General features: G+C 39.1%; 1 protein-coding gene across 2 annotated transcripts in view; it reads right to left on the reverse strand.

Annotated features, from left to right (window-relative positions):
• The window catches only part of Col4a6 (collagen type IV alpha 6 chain), a 309,693-nt gene that overhangs the window by 41,996 nt on the left and 242,316 nt on the right, over positions 1-25,381 (reverse strand). For both annotated transcript variants that reach the window (XM_045140831.1, XM_045140832.1), the window contains exons 6-18: positions 24,737-24,853; positions 20,452-20,520; positions 18,761-18,796; positions 15,182-15,244; positions 13,898-13,933; positions 13,676-13,717; positions 12,210-12,302; positions 10,820-10,873; positions 3,723-3,782; positions 2,653-2,697; positions 2,129-2,182; positions 1,315-1,384; positions 98-205 (exon numbers count right to left, since the gene is read on the reverse strand). In XM_045140831.1, coding sequence (XP_044996766.1) covers positions 98-205; positions 1,315-1,384; positions 2,129-2,182; positions 2,653-2,697; positions 3,723-3,782; positions 10,820-10,873; positions 12,210-12,302; positions 13,676-13,717; positions 13,898-13,933; positions 15,182-15,244; positions 18,761-18,796; positions 20,452-20,520; positions 24,737-24,853 — 847 coding nt within the window. The remainder of the gene's footprint in view (positions 1-97; positions 206-1,314; positions 1,385-2,128; positions 2,183-2,652; positions 2,698-3,722; positions 3,783-10,819; positions 10,874-12,209; positions 12,303-13,675; positions 13,718-13,897; positions 13,934-15,181; positions 15,245-18,760; positions 18,797-20,451; positions 20,521-24,736; positions 24,854-25,381) is intronic.

The following is a 25,381-nucleotide window of genomic DNA, read 5'->3' on the forward strand; positions in this document are numbered from 1 at the left end:
TAGGCATGTGCTTAGATTTAGAGGTACAGAAGAAGATACTAGGAACCAGAGTGCACGGAGGACTGATCTATGCAGAGGATGGGTTAATTTCTTTTACCTGTTAAGGCTGGGATGCCAGGGATACCAGGAGGGCCACGCTGGCCCTGGGTGCCTCCATCTCCTCTAATGCCTGGGAGGCCTGGTAAACCAGGGTCTCCAGGATAACCTAGCGTTACAATGGGACAAAAGCAGTAAACAAACATCATAGATGCCCCCAAATTCCCAAGAATGGAGAGAGCTGTCCTCACAATGGAAGTCCCTTCATGCTCTTTTGCTCTTAGATGCTAATAACCCCATGATACTGGGCCTACCAGAGTTAAGGCTTCACAGTGTTTTTATTGTTTTATTTGATTATCAGGTCTCATTATGTAGTCCAAGCTGCCCTCAAACTTATGATCCTCCTCCCTCAGTCTCTCAAGTGCTGAGGTCATAAGCATGTGCCACCACTCCTGGCTCCCATTAGTGTCTAGAACTTGGTATGGCTAGGGCTTTCCTTCCATAAGGTCTGCTAAATACTAGGCAGATTGTTCTACTGTTACTAATCTTCTGTGATGACTCAAATTTTATGGTTGGGGTTAAGATGTTTGTTGAAACCCACTATTGATTTTGTAGCTGTAGGTTTCCAGGGAGTAGAACTCAGGGAGCTACTATCAAATATTAATATTAGACAGGACTGGTCCTGAAAGGAGGAAAGGCGTGCAACATGTTAGGATACCCTGGTGGAAGAGGTATAATACTATACTATATTTTGGTCAAATAAGAAGGAACTGGAGTTACTGGGCAAAACCAAAGGGAAGAAGATTAGGGCACACCCTGTAAATAGGACAATGACAAATTAAGACAAGCTTCCTGAGAATTATACTACGGAGGTTGTCAACTAGCTCCTGTAGCACAGATACTTTCCTACTTCCTCTGAAACCAGCAAACTCTGAATTCTTGGGATCTATATGAAACTATAAATGGGCAAAAGTCAGCCAGTTTGGGGATTACAATCTTTCTCTGAGCAGCTCTAGGAGAACCTTCATACTGAAATCAAATTCAAGCCCAGAAAGACCCAAATTCTCATCTTAGTGGACCCAGTATAAAAATGGGAGGCTGAGCTTGAACTGTCTGCCCAAAAGATTGGAATTAGTTTCATTCCACAAACTCAAGACCCATGAGGGGCTCTGGTAGTGTCAGCAATCCAGTAACTGATAATGTATCCTTTCAACAATTATATGAAATTTAACTCTTTTTTTTTTTTCCTTCTTAAGTCAGATTAACAAAGAGTTGCACCTGAGATCACAGCACCATCTGCATCAGTGAAAATGTCTGGGCCTGGAAGACCAATGCCACCCTGTTCACCCTGTAAAGATTAAATACATTGAACTCAAATGTCTGTGGCCACATCATCTAGGATCTACCAGCTTTCAAAGCAAAATTCTAAGAAAGTGAAAAGTCCCTCCCTCTATGACTCTTGATTTATAGGGTCACATAGTTCAGAGGTTAATTTCAAACTCTAATAAATTGAAAATAAAGGTGACACAAAGTAGCCAGAAGCTTGACAGGCAATTTCAAACTTATCAAGTATCAGGAATCCCAATATGATTTTGCAGTACCAATATAGGGCATTTTGGTTCTGGGCCTTGGAAACATGTCACAAACATAGACAAAATATCTATATTGAAGAGGTACCAAGGAGGCAGAAGATGTCATTTTTTCCTATTCTCAGCAGGCCTGGGACTCTTACTGTCACTGCTCTTGTTATTTGGATAATGACAGAAGTCAAGAGTCCTAAATTTACCCAAAGAACTTTGTTCACAGAATTCCATTCAGTGGAATACCTAGAATGAGTGGTAGGAGCTGTCTGTCCCAGGGGTAAGCAACAAAGGGATATGTTATCTGTAGAGAGTTTAAAACTCATAATAAATGATAAATGTTGAGATGTGCTAATCAGTTTTGTGCACAATGTAGACCACATGCATTTCCTGAGAAAAGTGTGGACATCCAAAACATCAAAATATTAAAAATAAACTTCATCTTATATTTATAGTAGTTCTATACCTTTCTGTTTCCCAAACCCCAATACTGTACTTTCCAACAATATTACCTTAGTTCCTGGGAACCCGCTAAGCCCAGGAAATCCTGGGGACCCCTTCATTCCCTGTGACAGAAACATACTTATTACTAAGTTGGAAATATAAATACATGTGAGGGGCTGATCTGTGAATTGGGACTGTACAAATAGCACAGACACTACAGTACATTCATGGTATGTATGGCTTTGTTAAGTCAAGTCAATGTGGCGCTGGGTAGCCAACTTGCAGATTAAGGTACACAAAGGTCACAAGGGTATGAATATAAGCAGGTTGGTACTTCTGGTTCTTGATAGCAGGCCAAAGATATATTACCACCTCATGGCATGGCAAGGCACCACATGTAACAATGGATACCCATTGTTTTGGGTGAAATCAACATAGTGACTAAGATTGTAAGATTATGTTATTAAACACAGGTTGACAATTTGCATTATTGAATTGAAGAAATGTCTTCATCTAGCCATATTAAATAAAACAACAGGACCTTTTGATGCGAATTTCACTCGAAGGTTTCTGTAGATATTAACTAAAATACCTGTCTTCCTGGATGACCTTGCATTCCTTCTGAACCAATAGGACCCTGGAAAGAGAATAGCCTCACTTTAGAAAGATTAATTGTCTGTGCTAGAACAAAAAAGCAGCTTGACTTAAATAATAAACCCAATCAACTAAGTTCAGGATTTAGTGTCTTCTAAAGTCAGGTAAGAAAAGGTTCCTAGACCTGGCTAAATGACTTCTAAGTACTAATCCATCAGTCTGAACAGCCACATGGAGAATTTTAAGAGCTAAATAAATGGAAACATTTTAAATAGTAGGTGGAATTTGGTAGAAGAGCTGGGTTGTATTATACTTAGTCTGCATTAGTTCCAAGTCAGAGGCTTTTTAGATAGATTATCAAGGGACTTTTGTCCTCTACTACAAATAATTTGTTTTGATTATGTGTTTTCAAGACAAAGGAGAATGGAAATAAGAGAAAGAAGTGGAAGAGTAATGGATGAATATTGTTAGGTACACAAAAGGACATTTAGCATGCTTCACAGGCACACTAATAACATGGTATTTTAAAATATGACTTCTTTCAAGCCAAAATTGGCCAAATATTTATGGCTTAAAGTCTCAGTGTCCAGTAGTTAGCAATAAAATGGGTTAATAGTTATTTCTCCATGCAAAATGAGACTATTGTATACTGTTGATTCCATATACCACTGACTATATTCTAGAATTTTCCAGATTTGTTTCTGCCCTACAAATATTGGCCTTGTCCCTATTTCTTTCACTCTTGTATTACCCACATTCTCTTGGAATATAATGAAGTAAAAGACAACATCCACATCATTCTTTAGCTCAGAAGATAATTACACATGAAATTAAAGAGAATAAATTAGGCTGAGATGTTATCTGGAATGAGGGGTACATCATTCCTTATTCAAGAGAGCCATTCAGGGAAGAGAATATTGATATGTAAAGAGATGAAGGTTGAGGAAGAGAAATAAGAAAAGCTTAGGTGGCCATCAAATTATATAAACGGAAAGAACCAAACAGGAAAAAAACAAAACAGACTAGGTGATTTTACAGAACAAGGCAAACAACATTTTAGGTTCATACCCTAGGTCCAGGCAAACCAAGGATTCCCTTTTCTCCTTTTTCTCCAATAAATTCATATTCCTGAAGGAAAAAGAAAAGCACAAATTCTAACACTCTTCTTTCCATTGTTCTCCTGGCTCTACTCAAAATAAGGAAATCATTGCAAAGCAGCTTTACTGGCACATTAGGGCGACTCCTTATGCAGAACCTCTTGCCAAGCTTGAAAAGCACACATGGTGAATAGAAATTAGACCATTCATTCAGCATTGTATTTTCATTCTAGAAGTAATGCCTTTCTCCTAAAAAAGACTATTACATATATTTATAGTATCATGAGCCAACAGCACAAGAATAATAAAGTACTTATCCTCCCCCAATGATTTTTATAGATCTGGAAAGTAACATCCAAAGAGGGTTTAAGTAAAGCCAGGTCTTCTAATTTCTATTCCAGTGACCTTTCCATTAGACTTAGCTGAATTCTACTATCTATGAACTAGATACTTAGACAGATGAACGAGGAGCTGAAGGTTTTTTTTGGGGGGGGGGGTTGGGGGGACTTATATAAGAAGGAAGGCTTTCCCTACTTAAGATGTATCTTCTTCCTTGTGAAGGAATATTTCTATCTAGACATCGCCTTGAACTCTAAAGCTCCCTATTGGGACTGTAGAGATGTTGCCAGGTCCTTGAAGTTATGCCAAAGGGGTCTGTTAGGATGATCTTCAACACCTTTTGCCCTACTAATAGGAGGTAAGTGTTTAGAGTTCTAGGTTTGACATGAGTATTCTCTAGGGACAAACAGGCAATCCAGGAAACAGAGTGAGACAGAACATTCTCTGCTCTGGGTCCAAGGCAAATATCTGGGACTGCAAGATATAGAAAAGTCCATTACCAAAGTGAATAAAGTCTTTCACAGGAAACTTACCTGAGGCCATTTTATTATTGTTGTATAAAGTTGTATATTTTAGAACATAGTTTATGGAAAACAATTTTTAGGTCTATTGTGGGATTAAAATAGGGAGTAAAGCTTTCCTAAATGTAAGATTGTCACAGATGCTGACTGCTGTTGTGGCATACCTTCTGTGGTCTCCTTGATAAGAACTGATTCAGCTGGGGTGAAGACACTGTTTTAGTTATTTACATTTAGCTATTTTACATTTGTAGATCTTTCTCCTTATTACATACTTATGGGTACTGAAACCTGGCTGAATACCCAATGGCTTTATGGCCCTGCTTTAAAAATTATTTTCAAATTTAAAAAAAAATTGTTCATTTTTATTTATTTGAGAGCGACAGACAGAGAGAGAAAGAGAGAGTATGGGCACGCCAGGGCCTCCAGCCACTGCAAACGAATTCCAGATGTGTGCGCCCCCTTGTGCAACTGGGTAACGTGGATCCTGGGGAATCGAGCCTTGAACCGGGGTCCTCAGGCTTCACAAGCAAGTGCTTAATGGCTAAACCATCTCTCCAGCACCTATTTTTAAATTTTTTATTTGGATTGTGTTATTGCTTTTTCATCATGGGAAAGCTATCTGTGAGGGTCACAATTCAAGTAGCTCTTTGGTTCTTACTTTCCTTTTTCTTCTCTACTTCTATAGTTCTGTGTCAAACAGTTCAGTCTTCATGCTGAATAAAATTTCTAACTTGAAAGTAATATGGGTCAAACTAAATGAAAACATATTTGAAATATGTTTTATTTTTGCTGAATTTTAAATTGGAAACCAAGAAACACTGCCACCTAGTAGAATGTGTCTACTGGCCTCTGAGGTTAAATACTTCAAGAAGCTTCCCTGACTTATCCATAAGTTATTGTAGCTGGTGCTGCCCTAAACTCATTAAATACCAAGACTTCAAGATATTCAGGAAAGTGTTATAAATAAATACCCTCTCTCATACTCTCTTTTCTCTCTAAGGCATGTCATTGCTGCCTGAACATATAGAAGGTGGTCCAGTAAATACGTGTTGAATAGAATGTACTAGAGAATGAAACTGTGGAAAAGAAAAGCCTAGGAAGTGTCTCATGTCCTGACCTAGCTTGCTCAGGTATAAATACTCAGAAGTCTTTTGCTTCTTCAGAACGTGAGAAATCCCACCTGGACATGACACGGCCATTGCACTTAAGAACTCATGAACTCATAGCAGCTGTGATTACCTACACACCTGTATAGGATAGGGCTAATCACCTTTCTGTCACAAATGCATGTGGGTCCTTTGAATCTGAACCCATTCCTGAAGAGTTATTGTCAGTTAATGGTTTCTTGAGGAGGGGGAGCCATTCTCCTCAAGGATGTATCTACTAGTGTGGGGTGGGGGGAAGAGGAAGCTAAGTGGGAGGGGATAAGAGAAGGCAGTGGAGGTTTTATATGATCAAATTATAATATATATGTCAAACAGTCAAAGAGCAAATTGAAAAAATAAAGAAAATGAGAGAGCATCTGGATTCTTGCTTCTGAGAGAGAAGGCCTACAGGCTTGGGGAACAGAGTGAACACAAAAGAAATATAACAAGAAAAAATTAATGGAAATATGTGTGTGTGTGTTAGAGTTATTATAAGATGGATGGTTTGGCAAGATACTGTGCCATGGGCTCAGCTTATCTCCCAGCACAGGGAGGTACTCTACTGGGACCCTGCTGAACAAGTTGTTCTTACAAGATGTCCTAGGACCTGACCCTTCACTGTTGGCTCTGGCAGAGCAGTTTGTAATGGCTGCTCCCACCCTCCTGTTCACTCATGGCCCAGAAAGCCTCCTTGGAGTAGTAGCTTAGCTATTTTTAAGCTTGCTCCTGGGATTTAGGCTCCTGGTGCTAGGGAGACTCAATTGGAGGAGAACTTTAGCTACCCAGGCTTTACCTCAAATCTACTTCATAGTTACCCAAGGACTCACCAGTTTTGTCTCTACTTCTCCCCTTCTCCCCCTCCCCTCTTTCCATTTCGCTCTGCTGTGTTTTCTTGTCCCTTGGATAAAAAGAAAATAGATATACAATTCTGATAACCTCCATGGGAAGACCTGTGGCCTACAAGTGTTTGCATGCCTCTAGGGACAATGGAGTGAAAAAAGTGAAGCTGGGACAGAGCCAGAAAGGCGTAGGTATTTAGTCATTACAGAGGGCACAAGAGAAAGAACATGAAGCATAAATCTGTCAGTGTGGGCACTTTAACTCCTGAAAAGACTTGGGCTCAACTGGAAAGGGCGCAAATTGTTCAAAGGAACATTTTGGATTCCCTAGAGATTTCTGTCCTTGGTACCACATTTTTTAGTAAGCATGCTGATTGATAGGGTTTTGGGTTTGAGAAGTATGTTTCTTCTGAAAAGCTCATGAATCCCTCAAATATGCTACTCCCTTTTTCTTCATAACTTTTCTTCCAGGCGTGCATGGTACATGTGAATGTTCCCATCAAGCAGACAGCTATTTGGAGTGAAGGATATGATTTGCCCAGGGTCACACTTCAAATCCATGCAGAGATGGCTTTCTTAGTTTCCACCCTATAAAAACATGCTCTTTAATGTAATATGAGGTGTTTTCTAACCTTGATATTTTTACAACTGGGGTTTATATTTTTTCATCCCATGCTGTGAAAAATTGAAAATACTGAGCTTGTAATGGATGGCAATTTATCACTGTGTGTCATTAGTCAATTCTCTTTTCTCTTACAGGAGAAAAGGAAATGTGTTGAAATTGTAGTGTGGGAAGTCCTCAGAGGTTGAACTGAAAGAAAAGGGGAAGGAGTGAGCATGAGCAAGTGAATCCCACAGCACCAAAGGAGATCATAAAATTCTTTCATAGAGATTTAGAGATGCAAACACTACAGCTGGGTGACTAGCATGAACTGGACTGCAGGGGGCAGTATGGTATGGGGGAAAAGCCCTGAACTGGTCAAAATTCAACAATACTGAATGTCAATCTTAGCTCTGCAAGTAATCGAACTAGCTCTGTGAATCTGGACAAATGGTTATTTCTAGTCTGTGGTTTCCTCATCAGAACAAGAGGGATGTGTGTCCTCATTTGGTTACCTCAGAGGGATGGGCAAAGTGACTAGAATCTATATGAAACGTTTCTACAAAGAAAGGTACAAACCTTATTCCCATCCATCCTTCTTGTTCAATAGAAATATAAAGTGAGATTATTAATGTCACTTCCCATTTCATAGTTGCTACATTTATAAAGTGAAATAGGTATTTTAGTGGTCAGACAAATATAAAAATGCTTATTTTTTTCGTTGATGTAAAATTGTTCCTGAGATATTGCAAGTTAGCATTTCTTACACTAATTTTTTGAGATATAGTGTATATTTTGTTTATATTGCAGTTCAAATCATTTCAGATCAGCCTCATTTCAAGGGTGAGGGAAGCATATATAGCTACACTTACACTATTGGACAGCACAGCTTTAGTGAAGGCTGTGACCTGGGCCTTGGAAGACTAGCTGCCAAATTATAGATACACTGGAAACAGTTCAGCAAATTGTCAAAATCTCAGAGCTGGAGTTGAGTCTAGGTTGTGGGTGTTCTGTTTCTAAACCCCAGGGTTCACTTCCTTTCTCATTCACTAGCTACAAAACTGATTAAAATCAAGGACATTGAACAAGTGATTCCCTAAGCCCCTTTGTCTCTGTGGAGTAACAGGAATCCCCACAGAAGCAATCAGTGCCACTGGCTCCCTGGGCTTTGCTTTCTGGCCACCAAGAGAGACACATAGTACTTCAAAGTACTATAGGAAAGGACTGAAGCCCTTTATTCCCATTGTGACAGCAAGCAGGGGCTAGTTTTGTCATCTTTGATCCATCCACTTTCCCCTCAATCCATGAAAATCCTGCCAGCTCTTTCTTCAAAACACATTTTGTAAAAAAAAAAGAAAAAAAAAAACCACATTTTGTGATTTAAGAAACAACCAAATGCAATGTGTTAGTTTTGCTTGTATTCTTAGTCAAACAAAGCAACTGAAAAAAAAAAACATTTATAAGACCATAATAAATTTGATTTCAGCTTTAATTGATATCCGATAACTACTGATGATAATATCATCATTATATTTTTTAAATTTCTTGGGAAATGCTGAAGTATTTTTTTTTCATTTTATTATTTACTTATTTGAGGTAGAAGGGAGAGACAGAGAGAGAGAATGGGTGCGTCAGAGCTTCTATCCACTGCAAACAAACTCCAGACTCATGAGCCACCTAGTGTATCTGACTTATGTGGGTCCTGCAGAATTGAACCTTGTTCTTTTGGCTTTACAGGCAAGTGCCTTAACCACTGAGCAATCTCTCCAGCATCTAATGTGATGAAATGGTCTGTCCAGTATTTGCTTCAGATTGGCCATATGTTGATAATTGTTCAAGCAGGATTCAATGTACCCAGAAAGATCATTATGAAATTTTTTTCTCTGTGTGTTTTTGAGATCTCTCACAAAATGTATAACATGCTCAATTTCTGGAATTCTCTCCATTTTGATTGCTCTCATCAAAGTCCAAGCTGTCAACTTCATATTTTGCCTGGACTGCTGCAACAGGCTATGCTTGCTAATCCACTCCCCATCTCTCACCTAGCCAGAGCGATCTTAAAAAATACAAGTCAGAGTCTTTGAATGGCTTTCCAGGACACTCAAAAGAAAAGACACAATCAACCTATGAAATTGGCCATGACCTGACTTCTTCATCTCTGTCTGATTGTTGGTTTTCTTCACTCTGTCTTGCCCACCCACCTTCTTTCTTTCTTTATTTTTTTTAGGGGGGGTAGGGTTTCCCTCTAGCCTAGGCTGACCTGGAATTCACTACGTAGCATCAGGGTGGCCTCGAACTTACAGTGATCCTACTACCTCAGCTTCCCAAGTGTTGGCAAGTGTTGGGATTAAAGGTGTGTGCCACTACAACCAGTTTTTTTTTTTTTTTTGGTTTTTCGAGGTAGGGTCTCACTCTGGCACAGGCTGGCCTGGAATTCACTATGTAGTCTCAGGGTGGCCTCGAACTCACGGCAATCCTCCTACCTCTGCCTCCCGAGTGCTGGGATTAAAGGCGTGCGCCACCATGCCCGGCTAAATTATTATTTTTTTTTTTTTAGTTAAGTCTCACTATGTAGCCTAAGCTAGCCTCCATCACATTGTGATCATTCTGGCTCAAGCTTTGCAAGTGATGTGCCACCATGCCTGACCCTTCCCACTTACCTTCTTGTCTTTCCAAAGCACTGATCTGTTTCAGTCTCAATGTCTTAGTATTTATGGTTCCCTCAGCCTGCAAACTCTGATCTCTATATGACTTTTTCCTTTGTAGTATGTAAGTCCCAGCTTACACATCACTTCCTTGGAGAAGCTGTTCTTGGCCACTCTGTCATAAGTGGTCTACTCTGTTCCCCATGTACATTCCATCACTGTGTCCTCTTCTACCTTTTGTACATCATCACTATTTGAGCTAGTTTCTGTTCATTCTTCTTTGTGATGCTGAGGATGATGCTCAGGGCCTTGAACATTCTAGGCAAGCACTCTACCACTGAGTGACATCCCCAGCCCATGAATTTGTTATTGATTTATCTTTGCTATTTATTTTCAAAATCTTCCTCCACTTGACTGTTACATTGTAATCTCAAGGATAGAAGCATTTAGTTATTGTTGTAGCCTCAAAGTCCAGCAGAAAACCTGACATAAAGGAGCCTTGAAAAAGCATTGGCTGAGTTAAACCTAAGCAAGAAAGGCAGATAGGAAAGTAAAGATTGTATATCTAAGCACAGCTACCACTTATTAGACATCTGATAAGTGTCAGCCATATATGAAGCTGTTTTCATGTGTATTACTTCATTTAATCCTCAGACACACCCTGACATTGTCCTCCTTTTTCCCCTAAGTTAGGAAATAAAGAATAATCACAAAACTTTTCAAAAGTTAGAAACTGATGAAATCAGAAGGCATACCTAGGTCTGTCTTAACTCTAAAGTTGGAGCTGATTAACATCTAAGATATACAGCCTCATGGGCAAGCACACCAAAGTCCCCATAAGATTCTGATACAGAAATATTTCCTTCAATGTCTTCAGTGAAGATGGTAGCATTTTCTGCACTAATCATAGAAAGGGGTCTTCCTGTTCGCTCTGCAGCACTACAGCTTCTGTTTAATCATTAATTCATATTGACTTACCGGGAAGCCAGGAAGGACAGTCATGCCTGGGAGACCTGGAGGCCCTGGTTCACCCTGGAAAATTAACCAAAGGCTAGTGAGCAGCATCAGGAAAGCTCATTAAGAGTACTTGGGTTATGCTGAGGGGGGCTAGTGAGTATGAGGGGTGGTGTTCCAGACAGTGTGTGTTAATCCTCATACTCACCAAGATATCCTAGTTTAGGGAGCATTTTGCTCTGGGGAAAGCCAGAACTACTTAAGACAGAATTTCAAATGCACATGCTAATTGGGAGACAGGATGGTTAATGTTTTCTTTCTTGTGAAAGAAGCTGCTCAGTGTCATTATAACAATATCCAGGCTGCAGGGAACCATGGTTTAGGGGAAAGGATAAAAATTACAATTTGGATAGAGACATTTAATATCCTAGTGTATCTTCCCTTGAAATCAAATTCATCCACAGCACTATAGAAAAGCTCCTAAGGTTTGGGAATTATTGTGGAGGAAGACAATCTTTTGTATATTCTCACACTGCTCCCCAATCAAGGATTCTACCCACCATGCTAATATGGAGGGACCTGGAACTGTGGCAACTACAAAGATAGTAGTAAAAAAGTGAGATTAAATGTTTCCCTGCATGGTTCCTTAACGATGGAACTAGAATTATAAAAGTCAAAAGAACCTCAAGAAGGAAGTGAATGCAGTTTCCTGAAAAATAGCTGTACAATTTAACAGATTTCAATCATTGAAACACAACCACAGACACAGAATACCCTCATAGAAAACTACAGATTATGAAACATGTCATTTAAATAAGTCTACACCTTGAGCATTCATAGTTTAGATAAGGTGAATTAGGTCATTTACTGCTATTTGGTCACAATATTTTCAATATGTAGCGTCAAGTATTCACCATACCCCCTGGTGCAAAAATGGAACCCAGAGCCTTGTACATGCTAGGCAAGTATTCTACCACTGAGCTATACCCCAACCCTGAGGGTCAAATAACAAATGGTAATTCAAAAGGAAACATTTGTGTGTTTATGGGATAATATAAGTATTGAGAGGTTTGGGATGAGAAGAAAAATTATCTGCTACTTAATGTTTTTTTAAGTTATTTAGTATATCAAAAATCGAATATGAAAAACAGAAAACGATTGCATTCATGAATAATCAGAAACAGGCACACATATACCCACATGCCAGCAAATAGTCTTTGGCTTTTTAGAACATCTTCCGTAAAGAACAGAACAAAGAGCACTTTTACTCTCACTTCAAAACAAAAGCCCATTACAATCCACCTAGTATTCTTACAGTGTGGTTACTAGACTTGAATTCTGGCATTAACAGGCCAATAGTCTATTAAATTTTCTATTATTAATTAGTAATTGTCCTATTATAAATGTTTGCTACCTTGGATCCTTTTTTCCCTTTGGGAAATCCCATAAATTCTAGTTCCCCAGTAGATGGTGGAGGTCCTGCAGGGCCAGGGAGTCCAACATCCCCCTGTAAAGTCAAAGGGAACATTGAATAAATGATAACACATACAAATAATTTATTATAAAGTACATTTGCTATGTGGATGAAACTCACAAATAAATTGTCAGTCACTTTTACCCCTTCATTCTTGCATCAATGAAAAAAACAATTTTCATTGACAAGGGATTGAGAAGAATTCTAAGCCTGACCAATGAAATTTGTAGTAGCATTGCAAAGGGAAGAAGTCTGGCAATCTTTCTTTCTTTCCCTCCCTCCCTCTCTCCCTCCCTCCCTCCCTCCCTCCCTCCCTCCCTCCCTCTCTCTCTCTCTCTCTCTCTCTCTTTCTTTCTTTCTGTTTGAAGCAAGCTCAACAGACTGGCTTTTGTTTTCACTATGTGAGAGAATAAGAGAGGGAGTAAGAAAGAGAGAAAGAGAGAGAGAGAGAAGGAAGGAGAGAAAATAGTGGTGTGCCAAGTCCTCCAGCCACTGTAATCGAACTCCAGATGCATGCACCACCTAGTGCACATGTGTGACCTTGTGTACTTGTGTCACATTGCATCTGGCTTATGTGGGACTTACAGAGTCAAACATGTGTCCTTAGGCTTCACAAGCAAGCACCTTAACCACTAAGCCATCTCTCCAGCCCAATCTGTCAATTTCTATAGTCATGTACAAAAGAGTACTGAGAAGAGAGGACCGAGCAAAGTGAAAGGCTACCTCTTGACAACAGTGATTAGACTTTAAATGGATCAATATTTGCTAAGAGCAAAAAACAAGGCAAAGAAGTGTGTGGAGACAATGGAGTCTAGGACTGTTCCTTCACAAGGCTATGAAACCCACAAAATTCAGTTGGGAAGGTGCAGGCAGGTGTCCCATCTCTCTGGGGACTCCCAAATCATCACACAGAATTTACAGAGGGAAATGAATGAAGGAAGGAAAGAAAAAAGAATAGTGAAAGTGATATTAGGAAGAATGACATAGGGGATAGAGATAGGGAGAGACAGAAAAAAAAGAGGAGGAAGAAGTGAAGGAGAAGGAGAGAGAGAAGAAGGAAGGCAAGAAGAAAAGAGCAGGCAACAATCTGTGAAACAGCATGGAAATACGCAGGTGGACGAAAAAGAAGGAATACATTTCAAGAGGGTTTAATTTTAGTCCATATAGACTTTATAAGTGGGCAGCATGGAGATGACAGTATTTGGAAATAACAGAAAAGAACCCAAAGGCCTATGTGTGTGGTGCATGTACATGTAGTCATGGATCCCACAGGGTCTATCATGGGAAATGGTCATTTGCTAAGGTGAAGATCCAAATCCTATTATACAAACAGGCATATGTGTGTATCCAGAGACTTTTATTGGGGGGGTATGGAATAAAGATTGTATTTTCCAAAATCTATTTACCTTAGTTCCTTTTTCTCCTTGGAAACCTAATCCCATATTTCCCTGAGATACAAGCACAAAAAAAGAAAATCAATTACTAACAAGCTCTAAGAACTTAAACTGGAATGAAATATTTTCATTTTTTTAACTATAAAGTATATTTAACCAAACCAATATCTTTGTGGGAAAAAATAAAACAGCAAACTTGGTATTATAAGGTAAATGACCCTAAAGTATACTTACATCAGGACCGGGGAGTCCAGGGGGACCTGGAGAGCCCTATATTTATAACCAATAAAAGAGCACTTGTTAGTTTCAGTCAAAAAGAGCATGAACACATTGTGAGTTACTGAAGGTAAGGTCCCTCCATGCATGGCATAGACTGGGTCTAGTGAGGCAGATTCTAGCTCCTCTCTAGGTTTATTTTAATTCTCTGAAATATGTGAAAGTGGTTTGGAAGCCACAGTCATGCTGATACTAAAGCTATGATCTGTCCTTCCTCCCAAAAGGCTATACATTTGGCAATGTGACTTAGTGAAGCTCAGCCAAAATAGTAAGTGGAAGGATTTCAGTCATTGGGGAGAACAACTTGGGGTGACACCTTCCCAGAACTAGTGGACTGGCTATGCTCTCCTTACAACAATGATATATAAGATTGTTATCATAAAAAATAGGTAGGCAGGTGGAGCTGCCCAGGATACAGGATGAGAGGAATTTGGAAGGTTCCCCAGATTTCAGGGTGGGTGCTTATATTAATTACCTTTCTCATGGTTACAATGAAATACATGACAAAACCACTTAAGGAGGAAAAGACTACAGTTCCATATTACGGCCCATCATGGCAGGAAACACATACTTGCAGGAACATGAAGTAGAGCTGGTCGCATTATGTCCATAATCAGGAAGCAGAGAGGGATGAATACTTGTGTTCAGCACTCTTTCTCCATTATACCTAGTTCAGGACCCCACCCCTTAAAATGGGCATTCCCCACAGTTACGATGACTCTTCCCATTTCAATTAATGTGATCAAAATAATCCTCTACAGGCATTCTTAGAGGCTAACTTAGTCTACATAAACCCTCACAGGCAAGCTCAGAGGCTTACCTGATCCAGATAAGCACTCACAAACATGCCCAGAGTCTCCTTTCTTAGGTGGTTCTAGGTCCTTTTAAGTTTACAATCAATATAAACTACCCCACAGTGCTGATGGTGGTTGGTATGTTTAATTAGTCATGCCTGAGATAGGTGAGGGAACAGAAGGGGCAATAATTGTGTCAGACAAATATCTGTCATCCTGGGCTATAATTCCAGTTGTGTTAGACTTGAAAGCATTTTATGATCAAAACGCTGGTAAGGATAACAAATAGCTTCTAGCAAGATCATGATTGAGCAAAATCCTTTGGAAAAGGTGGTTTTCCTTTCTTTAAGAGAGCCTATGCTACATAGGTATATAGTTAACTGATAGCTGTGTGAGGAAAGTAGCTATATGAATCTGCAATTAGATATTAGACTTAAGTTAGTCTTACTTGTAATCCTGGTGGTCCTATGGGTCCAGCAATACCAGGAGATCCAGGGGATCCTGACGGACCCTAAAGAGGCAAGTTTTCCATCCTGGTCAAAATGCAATCTGCTTCTTAAAAATATGTCCATAAGAACTGTACAAGAACGATCATATCTTCTTGATTCATAACAGTAAAAATTTAGAAATGCTGTAGGTATTGATACTAGGATTGATAAACTGTGAGAGTCATCTAGTGGAATAAATACTCAACAATAAAAAGGAGCAAATTTACTCATGCATGAAACACTGTGGATGAATTTCAGAAGCACTGTGGTAAGAGAAGCTAGACACAAAAGGCTACATATGGTCTTACAAATGGGCAAATCTGATCAACAATGGAGAAAAATCAGGACAGTGGCTGCCTTTGGGGTGGGGTAGAGGCAGGAAATGTACTGTGAAGAAGCAGGAGGGAATTTTGTGAGGCCATGTTAAGGTTCTGTGGCTATTTTAGAGCTTTGGACATAGGAATATGCATCTGTCAGATTCCACAAATACACATTTAAGATTTGTGGATTTCTTTGTATGTAACTCATAAGGAAAAATGAAACCAAAAGAAATACTAAAGTTTATCTAGTAATAGGCATACTATTGTATTTAGAAGAAAGTTTGCTAAGTGTCTTAAAATGCATCAAAAATAAGGGAAACTGGCCTGGAGAAATGGCTTAGTCATTAAACGCTTGCCTGTGAAGCCTAAGGACCCCAGTTCGAGGCTCGGTTCCCCAGGTCCCACGTTAGCCAGATGCACAAGGGGGCGCTCGCGTCTGGAGTTCGTTTGCAGAGGCTGGAAGCCCTGGCGCGCCCATTCTCTCTCTCTCCCTCTACCTGTCTTTCTCTCTGTGTCTGTTGCTCTCAAATAAATAAAAAATTTTAAAAAATATAAAAAAAAATAAGGGAAACTGATGGGCAGACAGAGATGTATAGATAGATATGACAGAGATGAATAAAGTATAGTCAAATGTCAATGGTGTTGATGGTAACTGAAAAAGTCATTCAGCAGTGTTCTGTATTGGAATTTTTGCTGTTAAAGTTTTATAAAAAGGAAAGCAAAACATTTACTTGGTATCAGATAAAGTAGACTTCAGGATGAAGACTACTGCCAGAAATTTTAAAAAGAGCATTTCATAATGCTAAATGGGTCAATTCAGGATAAAGACATCATAGTTGATGTGTTTGTACCTAATAGCAGAGCTCTAAAACACATGAAGCAAAAACTGACAGAACTGCAGTGAGAAATAGAAAAAAGGCAATTATAGTTGGAAATCTTACCATCTTTTCCTCAGTAATCAGTAGAATTAAAAAAAAAGCCAGGTCATTGATAATAAAAACATCATTATCAAGTACTTTTACCTAATGGATATTATTCAAATCATTATGCCCAAGAACAGCTGAACACATATTCTGTTCAAGTACATTTGGAAGATTCATCAAGATAGACCATATGCTAGGCCATAAAGTAAACCTCAGTATATTCAAGAGAACTGAACATAATAGTGTGCCCTCTTAATTTTAATAAACCAAAAATTGAGAGGTAGCTGGAAGGCTGCCAAATATGTGAAAATGAAGCATACTTCTAAATACTCCATAAGTCAAAAAAATGTCCAAAGGAAAATTAGAAAATGTGTAGAAGTGAAAACAGTGCTAAGTCAAGATGTTGGGATCAAGGAAAAGCTGGTCTGAGAAAACTCAAGGACTAGTTCTAATGAGGAAGCAAGATAAAAAAAAATGACATGTGGTAAGCAAGGGATGGAGGGACTAAGAAATCAGAACTTGTACAATAGGAAAATATGGAGAAGTTAAAATATTCTCTCTAAATAAAAGATGGAGCAGGGCATGCCTTTAATCCCAGCACTAGAGAGGCAGAGGTAGGAGGGTTACTGTGAGTCTGAGGCCAGCCTATGGCTACATAATGAATTCCAGGTCAGCCTGGGCTAGAGTGAGACCATTACTTTGAATAATTAAAAAAAAAATTAAAAAGATGGCATGAATATTGCTTTGAAAATTACTGCCAACATGTGGTTTCCTTCCTGATCAGCAATCTGTTGTTCAGTCACTGGTCATTCTATTGTCAAATCTCAGCACTTTCAGTATTATGCCTGTTTATAATAGGCCAGCACTGTACTTTTGTGGGTAGAGGATTGAATCCCTAAGAGAAGTCATGCAGTAGTGAATACACCTTTTAGGCCAATTTTGTTTAGCTCTAGGGGACCTATATATACTCAGTCCTTAGTCATCTTTGTGTTTGTATAGGCTTGAATTCTTCATGTTTCTTACCTAAAGCCTCCTCCCTCTGCCAACAAGTCTAAACACCATTCCTACTTCTCAGAAGCTATGATATATTCCCATGATATACAACACTTCTTCTTCTAAGTGGCTGTGGCATTTTACTAACACATTCCTACAATTAAAATGTTATATCCCTGGCAACAGGGCTGGGGCGTATGCTGCCTTCTGGATCCTTCATAGCACTTTGCTAATAGGCAATCAATATCTGCTGAGGACAGATGAAAGGAAGACAAGAAGGAAGAAATGAATATAGGAAAGAAGGGAGAAAGAAAGGGCAACTTTTAGGCCTCAAAGGAAAGCAATGGAATTATGGAATACTAGGAAACAAGAATTTTTTATTAATGCAATTGATGGCCTGTCCTGGATGATCAGCAGTGTCAAAAAAAAAAAATAGTTTAGTTTCGGTACAGGGTATCTTTAAAAGAAGTGTGTTCTATAGCACTGAACACACAGAAAACACTTAATAGATACTTGCTGAATGAAGGGCAAAATACTTTCCTAATGCATACCAGAAAACACAGTAGTTTCCTCCTTATCCATTGTTTTGTTTTCCATGTTATCAGCTACTCCCAGTCAACCAAAGTTCAAAAATATTAAGCAGGAAAAGTATTAAAGTACTTATAGTCAAGTTTCCCTTGTATTAGCCTAATGGTACATCTCAATATCTACATTATTTACTTCACTTCATCCCATCACATAGGTATTGTGCCATTTCACGTCTTCAGATGAAGAAGAATGGTGAGTACAGTATAGTAAGGTGCTTTTAGAAGGGAGCAAAGACAGAGGGAAGGAAAGAGATCACATTAATGTAACATTTATTACACTTGCTTCATGTTATTACAGTACATTTTAGTTGATTATTAGCTATTATTGCTAATCTCTTTCTGTTCTTCATTTATAAATTTAATTTTATAATAGGTATGTATATGGCTATGTGTATATATGAAAACATAGCTTATAGTGTTTGGCATTATCCATAGTTTCAGGCATACACTTGGAGTTATGTATCATGTTCTTCATCAATAAGTGTGTGTGTGGGGGGGTACTGTACATAGTCTACTGGTTTAAAGTCTGAAGTCTGACTACTATGCAATTTGAAGTAGAAAGATCATCTTTTCAGGACTTTCTATCTGGAAAATGTTCTACTTCAACTCCATAATTTCCTTGAGAAAGTCTATGAAGACATTTGAACACCACAAAGAAGAATAACAAAAACACCACTAGTGACTTGATGAAGCATTGACACAAAATCACAACTTACAGTGGTTCCATCTAGTCCAGGCAGCCCAGGCTCTCCCTAAGGTACAGACAAAGGTAGAATGCTGAAGAGATTAATACAGTAAGCCTCTACTATTTCAGACAACTAATCTAAGATTCATGGGGCCAGAAAAATGTTATTGCTCCTTCACTGTCAGGGTTTTGTGTTTTCAATAATGCATGAAGCAGGTGTATCTAACCATTTACTTTTCCCTGTGAAAATCTTGGACTCTAGAAATAAAAATATTATAGCCTTGGCTGAACAGGATTTCCTATTTTACTTGGATTAATTAATTTTCACCTTTGCTAGGAACTTATCAATTAGAAACTGCTTCTGCAGGCTGGTGATTTTCCTGTTCTTTTTGGAGAAAATCAAAGCTCCTTTCCCATGTGCCTTCATCCCCAGAGAATCTGTGCCCATATGTATATAATGCAAATCAGACATTTCAAGGGAAAATCAACAGAGCATACAGTCTCTGATTACGTTTTAATTACTTTGCAGCATCTTAAGCCACCGTGTGAATCTGTAATATAACCATCTTTTGGAAATCATTGTGTTCCAGTAGATCCAGGGTTTCTTTGATTTTTTGGCAGAACCATTTAATCAATGTTTGTTAAGACAATGGCTGTATTTTGACACCTGGTAGTCTTGCTATACTTGGCTTATAGTACAAAAAAAAATCAAGTCTCTGTATTATGGAAGGAACACCATCTGAGGTTTAGCAATTCAGAAAACTTGTCATGTGGCACTAAGCAATTCATATAGCCTCAGTATACCTTAGATATTCTATATGAGTGAAGTAATCATGAGGGGCTTTTTTTTTGCCAACTTTAACATTTTTTCTTTTGCTATTATACCCACAGTTCAAGAACCCAAACTGTGCATCTTCACCAGTTAAGGTACCCACTTCTATCACTGCCATCAGAGCAAGTTGCCAAGGTCCCTGGTTCTACGCACTGATGTAGGATATTAATCAACTGAATAAGTTTGGTGCATTTTCCACTCTGATATTGAGCACCTAGGTTACCATTTTCTACCACGACAATGTCGGGCTACTTTCCCAGTTGGCAAAGAAATAGTGTCAATCATTTGGAGCCAGGGTTTATTGAGACTCAAAAAGATTACCAAACATCATATACAAAGAATACAATCACAATAAAATAGAAGACTCTTGAAAAGAGATTAAAGTTTCCAATCATTTGGAGAGCTGATGGGCAAGTTTTTTTGTAGACATCCAGGGGTCCACATAGGGTGATGGATGATGTTCAGGGGCAGGGAAGAGGAGGGCCAGGATGCTGGAGTGGTAGCTACACTGAGATGTGTAGATATATACATGTATCCAAACCAAGGAATACACACATTAAGGGTTCTAGAGGAAAGAAAATGTATCTGCCTCCAAGAAATATCTTGGCTTGTCAAAGGAAATGATACTCATGAAAACTGCTTACTGATCTGTCTCTTATTTTTGGTGTAGATCTTACAAAGCAAGTCTCTTTGACAGCAAAGTTGCAAACATTTCTGTCAATATTTCTGCCACAGAAAGCTTTGGACTTATTTAAATCCAACTATGTGTACTTCTTAAATAGAGACACAGACTGTGTCTCTGAAAATGTTTTGGCTGGAGGTGGGGCCCAGTCCTGTCCTGGGAAAACTAGTCTACCACCTACTCAACTGTCTGCTTTAGAGATTCTTACCTTCATTCCTATAATGCTGCCTTGAACAGGAGCAGGATCTCCTTTTGCTCCCTTGTGACCATGTGGGCCCTGTGGAAAATAAGAGAAATTTATAAAGACATGAACAAACACACATAATTTTGTTAATAGGATGATCTGATCAGATGGAGGATGAAACAACAAGAGCCTAAAATTATGGTTAATTCTGTGGGAAAAATTGGACGTACTAAGGGATAAAACCAATCTCCTTAACAGATTCTGTGTCTCAAAGCTGAATGTCATTTCCCCTTCCCCATGCCAGGGATCTGTGATGGGATAGGGGTTAGAAAGCAGAAGGCTTTACATCTATTCAAAGCATTGATCTCAACAAACCCATATAATGGTATACTCTACTCCTCATAGGCATATACTTCTGACAGGGCCTTTGCCAAGGTCAAGGGCTAGACTTTTTTTTTTTTTTCTTGTAGAGAGAGACATTAATTATTTAAGCTTTGTGGGTTCCATACTTTTCTTATTTATTTATTTTTAATATATTTGTCAGAGAAAGAGGGAGAGTGAGAGAATGGGTGCACCAGGGCCTCCAGCCACTGCAAACAAACTCCAGATGTGTGAGCTCCCTTGTGCATCTGGCTAACTTGGGTCCTGGGGAATTGAACCTTGGTCCTTCGACCTTGTAAGCAAATGCCTTAACTTCTAAGCCATCTCTCCAGCCCCATATTTTTCCTTTATATTGTGTGTGCATGCATGCATATGTGTATGGATGTGCTGTGCCATGGTGCATATATAGAGGTCAGAGGAAAACCTTGGGGTGTCTTTTCCTTCTACCTTGCTTGAAACAGAGTCTATTTTTTTGGTTGGCTGCTGTGAATGCCACAGTATCTGACCCATCTGACTTCTCTTGTTTCCAACTCCTGTGGGTGTAGGTGCTTTGGGATTACAGATACATGTACTATCTGTGTTTCATTTTAAGTATACTCTGGGGATCTGAACTCCAGTCACCAGACTTGTATAGAAAATCCTTTAATTCACTGAGCCATCTCCCCAGCCCCTCAATTATTTTTATTCTTTCTTTATAAAATGTAAAAATAAGCCGAGTGTGGTGGCACACACCTTTAATCCTAGCACTCGGGAGGCAAAGGTAGGGGGTTCGCCATGAGTTCAAGGCCACCCTGAGACTACATAATGAATCCAATGTCAGCCTGAGCTAAAGTGAGACCCTACCTTGAAAAACCAAAAAAAAAAAAAAAAAAAAAAGTAAAAATAGGCCACATGCCAAGTGCCTTTGTGGGTCAAATTGTAAGCCCTCAGCCTAAAACATATCTATGAATACAGCATCATTTTGTGTTTCTGCCACACAGCTTCATTCTAAACACCTACAATGAGGCAGATGTGCCTCATTAGCCAACTGAAATATTTCAGTGTACCTGATTTCAATCCTATAACCAAATCTTTGTTGTTGTCTCAGTAGAAGATGCTGGCTAATATCTTCTACAACTTGTTCTCAAAATTCTTACACCTAAAGGGAAGTAAAAATTAGTATTGTGGGTAGGGTAAACTTTGGGGACTGAATTGTTGATTAATGATGGATTCCTCGAGTTCAGGTACAATTGGTATAATAATTTTAAAAAAGGAACAAGGGCCTAGAAACAAAAATCAGTTTCTTTCCTAATAGTCCTTATTTTCTCTCATTCTCCTGGCCCCTATTCTCTTCAAATAAGCTTCAAAGATGCTTACTGAATGGATATACAGTAGGGGTACTTACCCAAGTTCCCCTCTAAGCTTAAAGTGAAGTCTCAGGATGGGACTGGGTTTCTGTATTTGTCCTCTTGTCATTCAGATGTATGCTACCTTGAGATCTCTATTCTCTTTCCCTTCTCTATTCCATGTGCCCACCTGTTGCCATGGCGCTGTTTAGAGGGCTTTATGAGCACACAGATTATTCCATATAAGGATTGTAGGACCATATCTTTCTTAGCACAACCTCCCATGTATTGGTTTGATCCTTATATTGTCCTTTACACCAACATTGTGATTTTATTTCTTTGTCATTATTTCACATTTGTACATGTCCCACTCTACAACCTCATATCTGAAGGCAATGGTGTTGCTATTTCAGTGAAATACTAATTTCCTCATGTAACTATGAGATCTATCTAATGGTTGACATGATTTCTAGGTAAAAGTTCCACATCATAACCTTTATTGACTTAGGTTATGAATGGATTTAAATACTACTGTTGTTTAGCTTAATGAATATATTATGTCTGCCAAACTACCCTCTCAGTATTTATGTTTATGCCAATATATTAGTGCTACTCTCACATCTGGTTAGAAAAGCTTCCCTTTTCAGATGGCAGTGACAACTTGGAAAACTCAAAACTCATCAGAGTGCTGAGAAGAAGTGACAGTGGAGTATTCAGCACTAAAAGACAGCTCTATCTCACCCTCCAAATCTCAGGGACCATTGTAGAAGAGGTGGCAGAAAGAATGTAACAGCCAAAATATGAGGAGGGTTCTTTTTTTTTTTTTTTTTTACTAGTTTTGTGCTCAGTGAATACAGTTAAGTAGTTATCATTGTTAGCCTCCTCCCTGTCCTCCCCCCACTGCAATGACCCTCCTAGTTGGGGAATATGGGTTGTGCATTGTGGGGTAAGCCATCAATTATGGGTAAGAGGCAATGTCTCTGTATATCATGACCCAACATATGGCTCTGACATTCTTTCCGCCCCCTCTTCCACAAATTGTCCTCAGCCATGTTGGGTTCATCAAAAGGGCCCCACCTGAAACTAAGAATAAGTGGCAAAACAAGCAAGAGTGCTGTTTTTGTGCTGAACCTGGTACCAGCACAAGGGTGAAGGAGATAGACACAGAACAATCAACTCCTACCAAACCAGATATCCAGAGACACAGAGGCTCCCAAGACCTCATCACTGAAGCAGACCTGAAAAGGAGGAGTGTTTTATAATACTGTCTTCCAGACACAAATCGGCCATTGTATTCATGACTTCACAGTTGCTGACACTGCCTACATAGAGCTGAATAGTATGGAGGTTAAAATAAAAACAATAATATTGTTTACAAGAAGAAAAGAAGAAGGGGCTCAGGAAAGGGTCTATATTGGAGGAGAGACAAAGGAGAGTCTTGAGAGGAGATCATGATCAGGGTACAATATATATATGAAGTTGCCAGTAAAAGTTTTAAAAAGTCTGAACACATCTAAACTAATTCAGTACTCTTACAATATGAAGATACTTTCTTATTCAGGAAAACTATATTATCAACTTAGAAACACCACCATTAAGTACTTTCAATACCTATATAGACCTAAGAGACTGTGTCATGAATATGTTATAAAATTATATCAATGTTATAGTTCTAATCATGTAAAATATGTGATTGATAAAGAATTAAAAGAAAATAGAAAATTTTAAGTATGGTAAGGAAAACGATAAGATGATTAGTGACTTTTTGTGATTTATGAAACCATTTAGGAACCCCCCCCCCAAATACCCATAGGTTTGAAATGCATTTTCTCTTCCTTGCCATTTGTAAATGCAGTCTTATGAACACAGGCTGTCTACTAAAAATCCTTTAGGTCTGAATATCTGAAACCAATTCTGGTGAATGGAATTAAAGAAAGGTGATGACATTGGAAGTCAATAAGTGGTTTACCAGCACTATAACTAAGGGTGATAATGTGGGGTGGGGGGTGAGGGACCAACAGTACAGTATTACAGTGTTTCTTAACCTCAGCACCATTGACACCACACCAAATGTTTCCTTGATGTTCGCAGAGACACTATCCTGTGCTAGAAAGGGAACACCAGTTGCAACATCTAAAGATGATCAACAATTCCAATGTCCCCTGAGGGGCAAAATCACCCCTGGTTAAGAACCACTGGTGTACTACAAGTTTACCAAACCATCAGATGCTTGGTAGTGCTCCTAGGATCACATGTAAGTCTTTCAAGCCCTTACCAATGTTATCTGATGTTGAAACATGTCAAACAGCCCAGGCATGTCATTTGCTCTGATATGTATTATAGCCTTTAATTTTATTATTTATAAAAAGAGCCTTGCCATTTCCAAAAGCCACATCAAAACAGTAACCTGTAGTCACATACAACAACCGGATATTCTTTAGACTTTTACTCTTGTGGTGCCACCAGTACAGACGGCTGCCTGTGACAAGGGAGCACAGTGGTATCCCACAGAAGCTTAATCAAGTTTCCATAGAAACAGTAAAAGAATACATTTGGAGGCAAGCAATGTCATTTGAATTAAACTGAAGTATCTGATAACATACAGGTGATCCAATAATTCCAGGATAACCATCAGGGCCTGGAAATCCAACAGCTCCTTGAGTTCCATTACAGCCATCTTGGCCTGGTGGTCCCCTGGGGCCTGGCTGTCCTGGGTGTCCCTGTTCAAAGAGAAAAGACAGGATAAAATCAGCCGCAAGATTGTCAGCTCATTTTAAAGGCTCCACAATGAAAATAGCCAAGCACACTGGTAAAGTCAGGCTCCATGTACACTACCTTGGCGTCATTATCCATTTCCTTTATACTCAGATACCTGTGGGTAATCACAGTTCTAAGATGTCTCTCTCCAAATGATTGATTTCCTAATAGCATCTATGCTGAAACTAAACAGATCAAGAATGAGAAGATGGGATTCACAGGATGCTACAACTTCACCTCCCCTAAGTACAAGGGTGTTCTAAAATGGAGCTTAGCTGTCTCAACTGCTACAGACAGGAACCCATGCCAGGTTATGGGATTCCTCAGACCAGACAGATCATGGGAACCATGGCATGACTCTGTACTGGAAGCTCTGCATGGGAACTGATGTTGTATCTTGGTTAACAGAGCATAAGCAGTTCCCACAGTAGCTCCTCTACTGAAAGCTGCTTGACCCAAAATAAGCACATCATGAAAGAATTTCCCTTTCA

This window comes from Jaculus jaculus, chromosome X (genome assembly GCF_020740685.1).
Source record: "Jaculus jaculus isolate mJacJac1 chromosome X, mJacJac1.mat.Y.cur, whole genome shotgun sequence".
NCBI lineage: Eukaryota > Metazoa > Chordata > Mammalia > Rodentia > Dipodidae > Jaculus > Jaculus jaculus.